At 37.8% G+C, this 14,868-nt stretch overlaps 1 protein-coding gene across 3 annotated transcripts in view; it reads left to right on the top strand.

The window, feature by feature from the left end:
• Window positions 1-14,868, top strand: part of TUT4 (terminal uridylyl transferase 4) — a 50,657-nt gene that overhangs the window by 22,437 nt on the left and 13,352 nt on the right. For all 3 annotated transcript variants that reach the window (XM_064455084.1, XM_064455083.1, XM_064455082.1), the window contains exons 8-20: window positions 58-127; window positions 1,084-1,210; window positions 2,203-2,322; window positions 2,690-2,911; window positions 3,060-3,234; window positions 6,971-7,707; window positions 8,238-8,388; window positions 8,981-9,067; window positions 10,480-10,583; window positions 10,950-11,007; window positions 11,102-11,205; window positions 11,870-11,959; window positions 13,771-13,884. In XM_064455084.1, coding sequence (XP_064311154.1) covers window positions 58-127; window positions 1,084-1,210; window positions 2,203-2,322; window positions 2,690-2,911; window positions 3,060-3,234; window positions 6,971-7,707; window positions 8,238-8,388; window positions 8,981-9,067; window positions 10,480-10,583; window positions 10,950-11,007; window positions 11,102-11,205; window positions 11,870-11,959; window positions 13,771-13,884 — 2,159 coding nt within the window. The remainder of the gene's footprint in view (window positions 1-57; window positions 128-1,083; window positions 1,211-2,202; window positions 2,323-2,689; window positions 2,912-3,059; window positions 3,235-6,970; window positions 7,708-8,237; window positions 8,389-8,980; window positions 9,068-10,479; window positions 10,584-10,949; window positions 11,008-11,101; window positions 11,206-11,869; window positions 11,960-13,770; window positions 13,885-14,868) is intronic.

A 14,868-nucleotide genomic window follows, 5' to 3' on the forward strand; every position in this document is an offset into this window, starting at 1 on the left:
AGTTGGGAAAACTGTAGAAGACTTTAATGCATAATGTTTTTTTTTCCCCTTGCTTAGCTATCTACTCAGATGTGGAGTCAGATTTCCATGCCAAAGTTCCTGTTGTCTTTTGCAGAGATGTTAAAAGGTACCAATTTCTACTATGCTAGTTCATAACAGCTGCTTGTCTGCACTCCTGACAGGAAGTGTTACTGCAGCATTTAGCTAACATTCATGTTAAATGGGAATTGCTCATACATCAAAATACAATCTAAAAAAAAAAAAAGCTTAACTTTGTTTTTGTGGCTCATAGAGCTCATTAGTTGTAGGAGTCTGAGAATATCAGTTCTACTTTTAGTTAAATAGGGAAAAATGGAATGGTTATCAGTTGATACTTAAAATTTCTGCTAGCGGTTTAATCTAAGGTTTTAAAAACGTTTTATAAGATACGCATTGCCAGTAAGGACACATAATCTGACAATTTCAGTAAATTCCTAAGAAGTAGCAACTTCCAATATCAAATACAGTTGCTGTATGATGTCCACATTGCTTTGACTGGCTAGAGGTACATGATTGAAACTCCGGGGAAGTAAATGCATGAAGGATGGCCATATCTTTCCCTGTGTTTGGAGATTATGCAAATGCCTTGTAAGTACTAAGAGAATAGAAATAATTATTCTGAGACACAAACGGAAAGTTTTTAGACCAGATGTTTTGTGGATTTACCAAATCTTAATATGCAGCAGCCTTGGGAGGTTTGTTTATTTATTTATTTGGTATGTGGAAGATATGCATGGAGTTTGAGTTGTGCTAAGATTGCAGTGTTAAGTAATGGCAGAACTTAGAGCAAATTCTTAATGCTGTTTTTTATGTTTAGCTGTAATGAACTTCTGTAAGTTCTAGATCCAACTGGTGAGTTAATAGTAAAGAATATGTGATTATATTCTGTAGCTTTTGTTTAAAAGTTCAGGTTCTTACACAGGGAGACACTGATGCATGTTTTTATTCTGGTGGGTGTGATGCCCTACCTACCCCCTGCTCCAAGCATCATCTGTATACACAAGGTGATAACTCTTCTTATCTGTTTTACATTTGTAATTACAGTGGTTTGACATGTAAAGTAAGTGCTAGAAATGATGTGGCTTGCCTTACAACTGACCTGCTGGCTGCACTTGGTAAACTGGAGCCTGTCCTTATTCCCTTGGTTTTGGCGTTCCGCTACTGGGCTAGAGTAAGTTTATAAATATTGAGGATAATTATATGTTTATGTCCTGGTTTTGAGTACTGAGTACTGAATACAATGTAATGCATACTATACCTTTAACATATTTGTAGAGAAGAACTTCATGCCACTACTTCACCTCTTATCTTAACAGGCCATAATGAGACTGAAGATTTTGGTGTGTAACTGTAAAATATTTATATGAAGCTTTCACTACACTGTTACCAAGTTACTAAACCAGTTCCTTAAAACTAGTTAACTGATCCTTGAAAACCAGTTCAACAGAACAGTCAGGTCTTGCAAACTTTCTGTGATTGAGGTCACATTGAAAAAAGTTAGCTCGATCGAAAAAGGGTACTTCTTACAGATGTCAACGCTGATCACAGGAACCAAGTTAAAATGTTCACAGCCAGCATTTAACTGTCTTGCAGCTGAGTCCTGAAACTGCTGCCAGGCTATACTTGACTTATAATGTCTCGGCTTTATTGAAAAATCAGTTGCATTGTATTATTATTGTTGCTTGATTTAGCAAGGTGTCTTTACAAAAAATTCTATTTTACAACGTATAAGGAGCCGCAGTAGAAACTACAAAGAACTGTTCAATGTCTTATATATTTATTACATCTCTGAGTTCCCATAGAAGAGATCAGTATCAGATTGCAGCCAGATGCATAGAATCCCCATCTCCATACGTGAGATATTGCACAATAACAAAACCCTGATAGCTGACTGAAATTCTAGATAGGAACATAAATGTGTCCCACAATCACAAAATGTGATGAAACTGAAGAGAATAACATATAATAAAAGGCACTGTATGAATTACTGTAACTTGTATTCTGTCTGTATGTGGCATGGCATGGTAACTGCAGTTTGAGATTAAGGATTTTCTGTTTCACTGTAGTGTGTATCTCACTTCTTTAATATTTGTCCTTTTATAATAGATTTTAAATTAAAATGCTGATGTTACATCGTAAAAGAAATTATGTATTCTCTTACAGCTCTGTCACATTGACTGTCAGGCTGAAGGTGGGATTCCCTCATATTCCTTTGCCTTAATGGTGATATTTTTTCTTCAACAAAGAAAACCACGTATTTTACCATCTTATTTGGGCAATTGGGTAAGTGCTTTGGTCATATAGTAACCTTACTGTTAAACTGTTGACACTATTTCTGTGTTTTGCAAGGTCATAAAATGCTCAGAATTTGATCGCTTAAGAAATTTGTAAATAAAACGCATTAGTACTTAATCCTCCCACAGTTGATGCCTGATGATTCTGATGACTTTTTAAAAAAGGCATCTGCTATAGCCTGTCCAATTGTGTCATACTGTATTTTGGAGAAAAGGCAAATATTTTCTTCTTTATTTCTCTGACATCAGTTATTCTTGAGGGGAATAAATATCACAGTTGTTCGTGTTACCTTTAGTGAAAACTTCTGGTTGTATGTATTTTATACATACTATACATATACTTTAATTGTTGTTAGATTGAAGGCTTTGATTCAAAGAGGCCAGATGACTACCAGCTGAAAGGTATAGAAGAAGAGGAGTTTGTACGGTGGGAGTACAAACCACCACCAAATGGTGCAGCAAAAAACTCAGTTGGAGCGGAAAGTAAGACTAAAGTTGAACAACAAAAAGGTGGTGGTAAAAAGGTAACAAGCTCAGAAGTGGACAACCAAAGTAATGCAAAGGAGAAACACGGCAACGTAAGTCTTGGCTTTATTGCATTGAAAACCATATTCTATCTGTTAGCCCTGTTTTTTATCTTTAAACACAAATATTGGATGGAACCAGGGAAAAAACGGGAATTTTAATTTCTTATTGCAGTTGAGCATTCTTGTCCATGTGTTTCAGTCTCTCTTAGCATTCAAAACCCCTCACCAAGTTTCACTGGGGCAACTGTGGTTGGAACTGTTGAAGTTTTACACACTGGAATTTGCTTTGGAGGAATATGTCATCAGCATACGGGTACAAGAACTCTTAACCAGAGAGAATAAAAACTGGCCTAAAAGGCGAATAGCCATTGAAGGTAGGATAATACCCTTTTCTAGTTTTGTAGTCATCGTGCATTATTATCTTTATTTAACTAATACTTAGAGGTCTGTCACAAGAAGTCTGGACAATAAACTAAATGACTAATTGGAGGAGAAAGTAGATTATTTTAGTATATTTTGTGAGCTATTTAGTCTTATTTAAAAACAAACTTTCTGCTTACTACTACTTTTTGCAAATCTGGTCCTTGAAGTATGAGGTGTAAATTTGTTTCTTACCATTCTGTTCTTATCTCTGTTTCATTCTTTCTATAAGCTATTACTAAAAAGGAATAAATAATTCTGATATTATTAATCTTCATCACCTCTAACTGCATTTCCAAAAACCACAATGTGTTTTGAGTGTTACTAGCTATTGGTTTGCTTCCTCTGACTAATGCAGACTGAGCAGAGAGCTTAGCTCTGATCAGTCAACTGGAGAAAAGCCATTGTCATGGTTTCACCGCAGCTGGCAACTAAGCACCACACAGCTGCTCGCTCATTCCCTGTATTACCAACACTGTTTCCAGCACAAATCCAAAACAGAGCCCCATACCAGCTACTATGGAGAAAATTAACTCTATCCCAGCCAAAACCAGCACATTCTCACCCCTTATTCCATACCATTTATGTCGTCATGCTCAGGTTTCACGCTATCCAATACATTCTTATTAAGCACCACCACCCTTCCCATCCTTTGATATAGTACACAGATATCATTCCCTTAGTCTATGGACCACCCCATGGAGTGTCCGTAAATGTTCACTGAGTTCATTCAGTCCACGACTTTGGGCTCCATCTGTTCTAGTGGTTCCTCAGGGCAGCAGAGGCGGTGTGTTGTGTGGAGTTCCTGGGCACCAAAGCTGGCTCAGGTTGAGTCACTGCTGCACTTGCACTGCTTCTTGTAAGACTTGTCCTCCTGTGGTTGAGGTGGTTCCTGCTATAGTAATTCCTATAACATGCAACTCAATTCACAGGTTACAACAGTTTAAAGGTATTTCCATTACAATCTCCCTTGCTCCAGTGTGGCCTTACACACAGCCACAGCCCCTTCAGAAGTAAACCTGCGCCAACATGGCCTTAGGCTTGGCTGCAGTCTCTCCAGGGGTGTACCTGCTCTGTCATGGGCTTATCCATGGCCATGGTGCTCCAGCATGACCTCAGGCACAGCTGCAGCATAGACTTAACCCACAGCCACAGATGCTCTGGGGTTTACCTCCTCCAGGGCGGACATATCCTTGGGCCACAGTCCCTTCAGAGGTACACAGCTGCTGCAGCACAGACATAACCACAGCCACAGATCCTTTGCGATGTCCCTGATCCCACATGGACTCATCCACAGGTCACAGTCCATTTGACTCGAGTTCATACTGGAGCTCCAGCCTGTCCAGTGCAGCAGCACAGAAGCAGCAGCGATGCCCCGGCCACCTGCCAGCCCAGGTGCATGGCCATTGATGTTATCAAAATGTTCTCAGGCACAGCAGTCAGATGAAAAGCAGCACAGCAATACAGCAAGCAGTGAAAGCAAGAAGCAGCCACTAACAAGCACTAGACTCTAATATACAGTAAGGCAAGCAAGCCCCATGGCAAGCACAGAAGCCTGCTGATTAGTAGCTGAACAGCAATAACAGTAATAAATTCGATCTAGCACACTCCCGTCAAATCTGTTCTTATCTCGAACCCTCCAAGCCCCACGCTGGACACCAAACAGGACTGTCATGGTCTAACTCCTGGTGGGATGGGGGAGAGTATTGGAAGAGTAAAGGTGAGAAAACTTCGTGGGTTGAGATTAAGACAGTTTAATAGGTAAAACAAAAACTGCACACACAAGCAAAGCAAAACAAGGAGTTCATTCACTCCTTCCCATGGGCAGGCAGGTGCTCAGCCATCTCCAGGAAAGCAGGGCTCCATCATGTGTAATGGTTACTTGGGAAGACAAAATGCCATCACTCCAAACGTCCCCCTGCCTTCTTCCCCCAGCTTTATATATTGAGCATGGCGTCATATGGTGTGGGATATCCCTTGGGTCAGTTGGGGTCAGTTGTCCTGGCTGTGTCCCCTCCCAGCTTCTTGTGCACCCCCAGCCCACTCGCTGGTGGTTGGGGGGTGAGAAGCAGAAAAGGCCTTGACTCTGTGTAAGTCCTGCTCAGCGATAACTAAAATGTTCCCATATTATCAACGCTGATTCTAGCTTAAATACAAAACACAGCCCCATACTAGCTACTGTGGAGAAAATTAACTCTATCCCAGCCAAAACCAGCATACCCATCAAAGTAACCACCCCTCCAGCCCCTCATTGTCCCTTTTCCTGTTGGTAGTATTTCCATACTGTGAAACTGAGTGGCACGTCATAGGCTATGCTTCAGGGCCTCAGTATCCTGCTAAGGGAAGTGCTTTTTTTTCATGGAGTGAGACCATATGAATTTAATGATAATGCATACCCTGACTTACTTATGTTGGGGAGAAAAAGAAAATTATTTTGTCTATTATTTCATAACTGGAAGACATCTTTACTCTGTTCCTCAACTCAGAAAGCCATGTAAACAGTACTTAAAAGGGAAAGTCATAAAGTAATTAATAGCATTCTAAATTGGCCTTAAAGATAGAAAAATTGGGTATTTGAGGAAGGTTAAGAAACCATTTTAAGGTGATATTTTTATAAAAGTATAAATAACAAATTTTGGATGCTTTCTAGAGATGTTAATGAAGTAGCTTTTCTGTAACACACATGAGGTGATGGAGAGGACAAGGAGAAATAGGTCAGAGACTATCATAAAGGCAGAGAATGAGTTAATAAAGGTATGTTGAATGACATTAAGGTAGAAGAAGAGTAACAATGAAAAGTAAAAATCAGAAGAGCAAAGAATTGTTGAGGCACATGTTGAGTAGTGGGTCTTGAGATCACTCCTGTGGCTTTAATTTCCTCTCCTAATTCTTTTATTCAGTCACTTTTAGCTAGAGAGTTTTAAAACTGTGTTTATTCAGCATGCAGCAATAAAATCTGTGAGATGAAAGGGCAAATTTTTGAGGAAGAAACAGGAAATAATTTCAACATACAGATTGTATTCTAGTTCTGATACCTGCTATTGTTGGTCTTTTTGTATTGTTTTTGTTTGTTTTATGATTTTTTTTTTAATGTTAAGTTTATAACTGAAATTATGAAGTAACAGAATCTCAGTTTGATACTATCTTCCCAGGCAAACTTATAGCAACTATGCAAGTGCTCTTTTTACTTGGAAAACATGTTTGATCTAGAAATCGCTAGGAAGGACTAAGAATGAAACCTGGTGAGATTGCTTCATATAATCCTTATAACCTAATGTTACTTGTAGAGAAATTAATTTCTTACGGGAAATGCAAATCCTTCTTCAGTTAAGGAAAACGGTTCAGGCAGGTCTACGTTTATTTTGCCTTCATATGTTTATTTTAATTTCTAGTTTAGAGATTGACCATAATATAATGGTACAATATACTCGTGGTTTTCTTTTTAAATAACACTATTTTGAATGGTTTATAATAGCCAATCATTCATGGACAGACGCATGTTGTGTTTTGTATGGAAGAAGTCCAAAAAACCCGGTGGGCCCTTCGTTCTCTAAATATATCCAAATACAATTCTGGATTATATTGTAAGACTCTCTTTTTAACTGCCATGTGATAACTTAGGTATTTCAGCTGCATCAGTGAAATGTAGGAACTAAGGATTACTAATTAAATTGTCCTTTTTCTTCCTAGATCCTTTTGCACTAAAGAGGAATGTTGCACGAAGTCTAAATAGCCAGATGGTATTTGAGTACATCCTGGAGCGATTTAGGACAGCGTATAAATATTTTGCATGTCCACAAAGTAAAGATGGGATTAAATCCAAGCCAGATACCAAGAAAAAAGAAAAAGGCAAAATGAATAATAAGAAATCCACAAGATCTGAAGAGCCTGTAGCCAAATGTTGCCTTCTACAAGGGGAAAAAGTAGTAGATAAACAAAATAGAGGAAGTGGATGTAACATACCAGAGAATGAACTTGAATGTAATGAAGCGGTAGAAGCTGTAGCCAAAAGATGTACTTGCAAGAACACAGACTCTTTGCTACCTTCAACATTGGACTCTAGTTACGAAGACAAAGACGCTTTATCCCTTATTTCTAATGAATGCTGTGAATTAAAGCAAAAATCACTTAAAGAGGGGGATGATTTAGAAATTTCAGTTTGTATAACTGAAGGTGAGCTAAGCCACCATTGTAACTGCAGTGAACATCAGCCCTATGACACAAATTCTAGTAATGAATTTTCGGATGCCGAAAGTAGACAGAGTTTGATAACAGAGTCTTCTCAGAAGAATAAGTGCACTGGCACACCAGCTACCTCGCCCAACTGCAAAGCAATGGTGGAAGCTCATGATCTCAAAGATGAAGGCAGACTCTCTACAGAAGAAATGCATTATGTATTTGATAAGTTCATTTTGACTTCAGGAAAGGTAAGCTGTGTATTTAAGCAGTTCTGGTCACGTATCAGTGGGCTGTTGCTTTTAAATCTCTAAAACTAAGGGTGGATGGTGACGGGATTCTTCCAGTGATCGTTTCAGTCTCTGTTATGAATGGTAGCTCTAGCATTTTTAGAGTACCAGTTATTCAGGACCAGAAAACACCAAATATGTATGCCATTTGGACGGGATGGTCTGTTGCCCCCATCTTATGCAAAACTTCCTGATTTCCACAAAAAAAAACCCACCAAACCTGGGTTTTGTTTTTTGATTGCTTTGTGGTTTGTTTTTTTTGCCCCCTTCCTCTCCTACTTTCATGTAGAATTTCCAGGTACTCATATGCACTGTGGGAACTAAACGCAGCCTGTTGAGGGGTGGTGTTCTGTTCTTTGTAGAGACTCTGTTGCTGTTCAGATGCTAAATGTTCTTGGTTGCATGGACTTACATGGAAATGTTAGGTCTGTTGAACTATCTTAAAAATAAAATTGTGTTTGTGCACCTTGCTTCTTCTGCCCCCACCCAAGCCACCAACTATAGTATGCAGCATCTGCAAACGGGATGGACATTCCAAAAACGACTGCCCAGAGGATTTCAAGAAAATTGATCTAAAACCACTACCACCAATGACAGACAGATTTCGGGAAATACTTGATATAGTGTGTAAAAGGTGTTTTGGTAAGTTGGAAGCATGTTTGTACTCCACTGTAAACCAAACTGTAATCTGGAAAAAGTAAAAACTTTAGCATTAAATTATTTATTCCAGTAAATTCAGTGGGAAGAACCTCTTCCAGGTACCCTAGGCTACAAATTCACCAATATTTTTATTTTCATATAACCCATGGTTGTGATATCAAATTTTTATAACAGGTTTGAGAAACTAATACTGTGCAGGATATTTCACTGGGTTTGTAAAAAGTTGCTAGTGTTCCCAGAAATTAGGCTCTGGGCAAAACTAGTTTTTGTGTTTGACAGATCCTATGGCTGCTTTTGGAAAAAGTCCCTTTTGGGTGCTGTGGTGGGTTAACCTTGGCTGGATGCCAGGTGCCCACCAAGCCACTCTGTGTTTGAATAACTGAAGAAAAATCAGACATCTGAAATAAAATCCTAACCACTCTAATGATATCACAAAAAAGAAAAACACATACTCAAGGAAGGTAGATATAACAATAAAAAAAAAAAAGGTAACTAATGCTTTTAAATAGCTGAAAAAGGTTTTTGAAGTAGTTGAATGTCATATCTGACTGTGTTTTAACCTGTTTTTACTTAGATGAATTATCCCCTCCTTTATCTGAGCAACAAAACAGAGAACAAATTCTGGCAAGTTTGGAAAGATTTATTCGAAAAGAGTATAATGGTATGTAACAGTAGGTAGTGATTCTTGATAATGCTTTCTTCATTCATGTTGTCTAGAGCATGAAGATGTAATTTGTCTTGTTATCACTCATTTTCCTTGCTTAAAGCAGTGGCATCTCTTTTCCCTCTCTATGTAAAGCTGTCTTGCAGACCTCTAAACTGAACATCCTTCAGTGTTCTTCCATGGAAATGTCCCTAGAGTGGAGGAAGAGCTGCAAGAGTAATAATGCAGATACAGGACCATGGCAGTCAGGACAAAAAGAAAGTTTTAATGGGTCCTGGCCAACTATTTTGTAGCCTAGTCATCAGTGTTAAGTATCTTAGAAATCTTAATGAGTTTGTTATCTTCACATCCCTTTTATAAAATAAGCAAAAGTATCTTACTACAGTGATGGAAGTCAAGGCACAGAGATGCAAGGTGATTTTTTGCAGATGTTGTAAAACAGTGCTAGAGCCAGGTACCAAACCCAGGTCTCCTGAATTCCAGTCCATTGCTTTACACAGAAGGCCATCCGTTCTGCTGTAGCTGGCCTGTGATCAAGGAACTGTGAATTGCGCTTCCATCCACCAGCTGTGCCCTCTACCTACTGGCAGCAGCTGAGGATTGAGACCTGTTACAGAACCTTGAAAGACTTAGGATTTCCAATTCCATAAAGGTTAGGAGAAAGCTGTGAATAGGTGTTTTATATATATATATATATATCCTAGCTTTGATTTCAGTTTAACAGATAAATATATTCTTTTCAGTTAGGAAGAAACTGCTTCCTCTCAGTTACATAATTTTGCTTTCCTTTACAAGAATGAAAATACATTATAATATTGTGTTTAAAACAAAAATGTAAGCAAAACAATTGGGAAAGAATGTTCCATGAAGTATATTAATCTTATTGCTTGTATCTTCTTGAACAGTTTGTTATGGTTACAGAAACTTTACTGATTGACCAAATTTACCTAGTCACAGGAAAAATACGCAACCTAGATAAAGTATGAATGGAACCAGAAATATTGCTTGGACTAACTTAAGAGTAGCTCTGTCTTATTGGTGGGGTAAAGCTGTACTGGTGACTGGGTTTCCACATTATTTTGATTTATTTAAAACAGGACGGTGCAGTGGCATACCACAAAACATTGCACCACATTGAGAGATGCCATTTAATGGTTATAGTAACTCTGTAACATATCTCACTCATAAAAATGATGTGGGCTTTATCCTGCCTTGCTTTCTAGAAATAATTTAAAGCATTGTGCTTCCTCCTTTATCAAAGGTGAAGTCTTAGAAGTGATGATAAGCTCTCTCCTAAATCTTATTTTTCATGTGCACTTATACATCTCCGTTAAGCAATATTCCATAGTAAGCACTTCCCATTCAACCATAAAAGAATTTATCTTTTCTTGGTCTACTCTTTTAATCAGACAAAGCCAGGCTTTGCTTGTTTGGCTCTTCAAAGAATGGATTTGGATTTCGGGACAGTGATCTAGATATCTGCATGACTTTGGAAGGCCATGAAAATGCAGAGGTAAGAGTTCTGAAACTGATAAAATTTACTCTTCTTTAAGGTTTTTTTTTTTTAATTCTATTAAGATTCTGTCCACAGAAAAGGTAGAATTTTGCTATGAGCACATTGGCTTGTTGCACTCTGCACAGCTTAAGCAAGATATGGCCTATTTTCCTTTTAATTCCCTTTAGGCCCACATTTAGTGTACTGTAGATGTCCACATAGAGAATATGAGTCAACAGTTTACATAAATTCATGTGCTGGTGTATTGCTTACTACTTTTATATGTAGACTTTTCCTCTACAAAATATATGTTTGATAGTAAATATGCTTGTTGAGATAGGATCCATATTTCAACACTGAAGCTGTGATATTTGTTTTTCCTAGAAATTAAACTGTAAAGAAATAATAGAAGGTTTGGCAAAAGTTCTTAAGAAGCATCCAGGTAGGTGTTTTAAACTATTACTTGTTTTGTATCTACATTTACTATATATGTAGTTAATGGAAATGTTTTATGTACTAAAGTGTTGCTTCCCCAGGTTTGAGAAACATCTTGCCTATAACAACAGCCAAAGTGCCTATAGTAAAATTTGAACACAAACGAAGTTGCTTAGAAGGAGATATCAGTTTATACAATACACTGGTAAGCGTCTGTTTGTGTTTGGTGTTGTGTTTGAAGAAAACTTTTAATTCATTGTAACCCACTCAAATAATCATTTGAGGGAATAATTTTGAAACCAGAATTAGACTGATTTTGTGTGTTTGGGTTTTTTTCCTACATTATTTAAATTTAGTGGCCCACACCCTCAGCCCAATCCAAGTAGCTGTATAACTTGATGGCAGAGCAGCATCGCAGCACACAAAGCATTTTTGTGAATGCTCCTGAAGAGCTGTTAGTGCCACATTCACCATGGCGTTTCTGCCATCGTGGATAGTACATCTCACCCCAGCTTACATCTAGCACAATGAAATTGCATGATTTCTTATGTAATGGGCTCACACTCACCTGTGAATAAAGAGGCAATTTGAGGAATTTGTTCTAATGTGAGTCATCTTACGGACTTACTTCTTTGCTGGTGTTTTCCAGAGTTCTTATTGTTACTGCATTAAAACTGTCCTGGTTACACCTTTCAGTTATGTTTTTTTGGGGAATGTTGCATGAATTTTATGGAATATTGTTGTGATTTTTTTTTGCCCTCCAATAGTATTAAGCATCTTCTGTGCTTGAACTGCAGACTGTACTATAATTAGCCATAATTTACATTGAACTACCTGTTTGATTTTGCCTTCCACCACCCTTTTCCCAGGCGCAGCATAACACAAGAATGCTGGCTACATATGCAGCTATTGATCCTAGAGTGCAGTATCTGGGCTATACAATGAAAGTTTTTGCAAAGGTAATATAAAAAGAAGGTGCTTATTTGTATAATGCAGTGTTTTCTGGTACAGCCACTGAATTTACCTTTTGCTAATACCAAGTGGAAACGGGACAGTAGAATGCTATTAATATGAAGTGCGCTTTCTTAAGCTGAATATGCTCCATCTGATTGTTTGGGTCAGAATCAACTTCTTTACTCCTGGTATCTTCTGCTGTCTGTTGAAAGATTTCTGTCTAAGAGGAAACTGATGAAAGGAAAACTTTTTTTTTTTACATTTCAGACCGAAAACTGGAAGAAATGGTAACTGTAAGATGTAGGGGCATGTGGCTGTGCATGGGCTTCCCAGGTATAGGACCAGCCCAGAGATTACTACCGCTTTCTTCTGCCCTACTTGCCTTGTTTTACTTACTATAAAAGTCAGGAGTCAGTATGGGTTGATGAATGCCTGAGTCTCTCTTTGATGTGCCTAGGGCATACACTTGGCTTTGAGTTTGGAAATATCAAATACCAAATCTGCTGCGTCTTTTTATTATGATATTCTAACAACGTGTTATACTATACAGCCTTTGATAATTAAATGTGTTTCTTTTTATTCAAGCTGTACTATGAAATACACTCCCCTGACACATCCAAAGAAAGCTTAGTGCAACAGGGGCAAATAAGGCACGGGTTATAGAGTGCGTGTCATGCTACCAGATGTTAATGTAAAAAATTACATCAAGATGAAAAAATAACTTTGTTCCAGAATGGAATGCAGATGTTAATTATCCTGTGACATAGGTTATGACATGATCATTGTACTTTGACATAGTCACCACGTCTAGTAATTTTTTTTTTGGTGTAGTCACAGTAGTATGGAATATTGCCCCGTCTCTTCTGTGTCCAGATGAAAAATGCCTTGTGTTGATAATTTTTTTTTTGGTAGTATTGAATATTATTGTGCACTTTCTGAAAATCTTACTGTAAAGACCAAGTTTCCAAGTTGTGGGACATACAGTCTTGAATGTGTATGTATGGAGGTGACTCCATAGCTATACAAATACTTTGTGTTTAAGCAAAATGCTTCCTCCTCGGTTGGGTTGTCAGAAAAAAACATGAACAGCTGTCACTGCTGTTGCTAATGTGAAAGTAATTTGTGAATCCCTGGTTTTTTCCAGACCTAGGAGTTTGAGTGTGGTGTTTGTTATGTCACGTGCTTGAAGCAAAGGGTAGCTTAGAAGCAGGTGCTGTAGAAAGGTTAAACTGTGATAAGATACTTAGGCATAGTAAAGTAATTCACTGCTGTTTGTTTTAAGCTGTGTTGTGCAGGCTGGACCATGGTTTAATTAGGTGTGTGTATGTATGTTAGCAAAATGCTGGGTATTGCCTGAGTTGCCAGTATGACATGGAAATACTTACCTATTAATTAATTATTTAAAGGGGGGTAACCAAAACAATAAGGAATTGTAGAAGCAGCTCTACTAACATGAGTTCAGGAAAATTAAGTTTTACAGTATTTGAAACCTAGACATGAGATGTGGAGTTTTTTTGGTATTTATGTTCTGGGGGCTTTGATTTTTTTTTTTCCTGTTTGGCACTTTATAAACTAAAAAAGAATATTTTGACTATGAGAAGCTTTTCTGTTTGTAGTCAAATTTTGCTGTGGATTTGCCAGATAGAACTTGACTCTAAGGACGTATATTTCTTCATGCTTCACAAAAAAATTTTTAGTTATAAGATTAATGTATTTTGTGTTACTGCTGGGGTTTCTGTTTGCTCTCTGACGTAGCTGTTAGTCTTGAATGATAAAATGTTAATTCAGTGTTTGGTTTAAAATTTGTTTTTTTCAGCGCTGCGATATTGGTGATGCATCCCGTGGTAGTCTGTCTTCATATGCCTATATTCTTATGGTTTTGTACTTTCTACAGCAGAGAAATCCACCAGTTATTCCAGTTCTTCAGGAGGTAGGTTTTCAGAAAAAAGGCTATGAAAATAGATGCACTGTTTCTTCAAGCCAAATATGAGAAGTCTGGGTTTTTAGTATCAGGTGGATGAATGAAATATGGGGCCCTTCTGCATTAGCATGTTCCTAACTCCTGCTTGGTTTTAGTGGGTAAAACTTACCAGGAAAATTACAACAAAATTGGGAATCTGTTCTGCTGTTACATTTACTTTGGGATTTTGGTCTTACGATGATATTTATACGCTGAACAGGATAGAAAAAAAAAATTGGCAGGTGGTATGGAGAGAAGGGAATTGTAATTATGAGACTTCGCCAGATGCTCTTAAGATGTGAGTCCAGCTCTTCCATCAGTTATTGTCAGAAACATTATTTATTGCTCAACACCTTATCTGTAAGAGAAAAAGTTTATTTTATGATTTGATATGGGGGAAGGGGAAGATAACTAATGCTTTGGTACAACTTTAAAGATATTATTTTACATGTGCCAGGAAACTTAAGAAAGTAACATTCTGTACCTCCATTGCATGGGTGGGACAATATAATTAGTCAGCTATCTTACCTCTTCCTGGATACATTCTGGAACTCCCAAGCACTTCTGAAAATTATCCCTTTCTGACTTTTTTGTTGTCTGCATGCAAGAGGAAAATTGGCTTAAGCGCCGCAGTTGAGAATTACACTTCCTTGTTGATAGTTTAGTAGTGGTTGGGGGTTGTTACTTTATTGCTACCCTGAGAGTGCATTTAAGTAACAGTGGAATTTCCCCTTGGCTTTGCTAAAGTCAAAATGTAATAGGAGTCATATAAAGTCTCCATAGAGATTTTGTGGGCAAGAGGGATGTTGGAATCTTGATGAGGTAATTCAGTCGTCTTTTCTTAGTTGCAAAGAACAAGGAAAATAAAATACTCAAAGCATTTGAGAGAGGTTGTAACAATAATGCAAAACAACTTTCAGGCTTCTCACCAATGGGAAATTCTGCCTGTAAAAG

The sequence above is a fragment of the Phalacrocorax carbo genome, chromosome 6 (assembly GCF_963921805.1).
Source record: "Phalacrocorax carbo chromosome 6, bPhaCar2.1, whole genome shotgun sequence".
NCBI classification, from domain to species: Eukaryota; Metazoa; Chordata; class Aves; order Suliformes; family Phalacrocoracidae; genus Phalacrocorax; species Phalacrocorax carbo.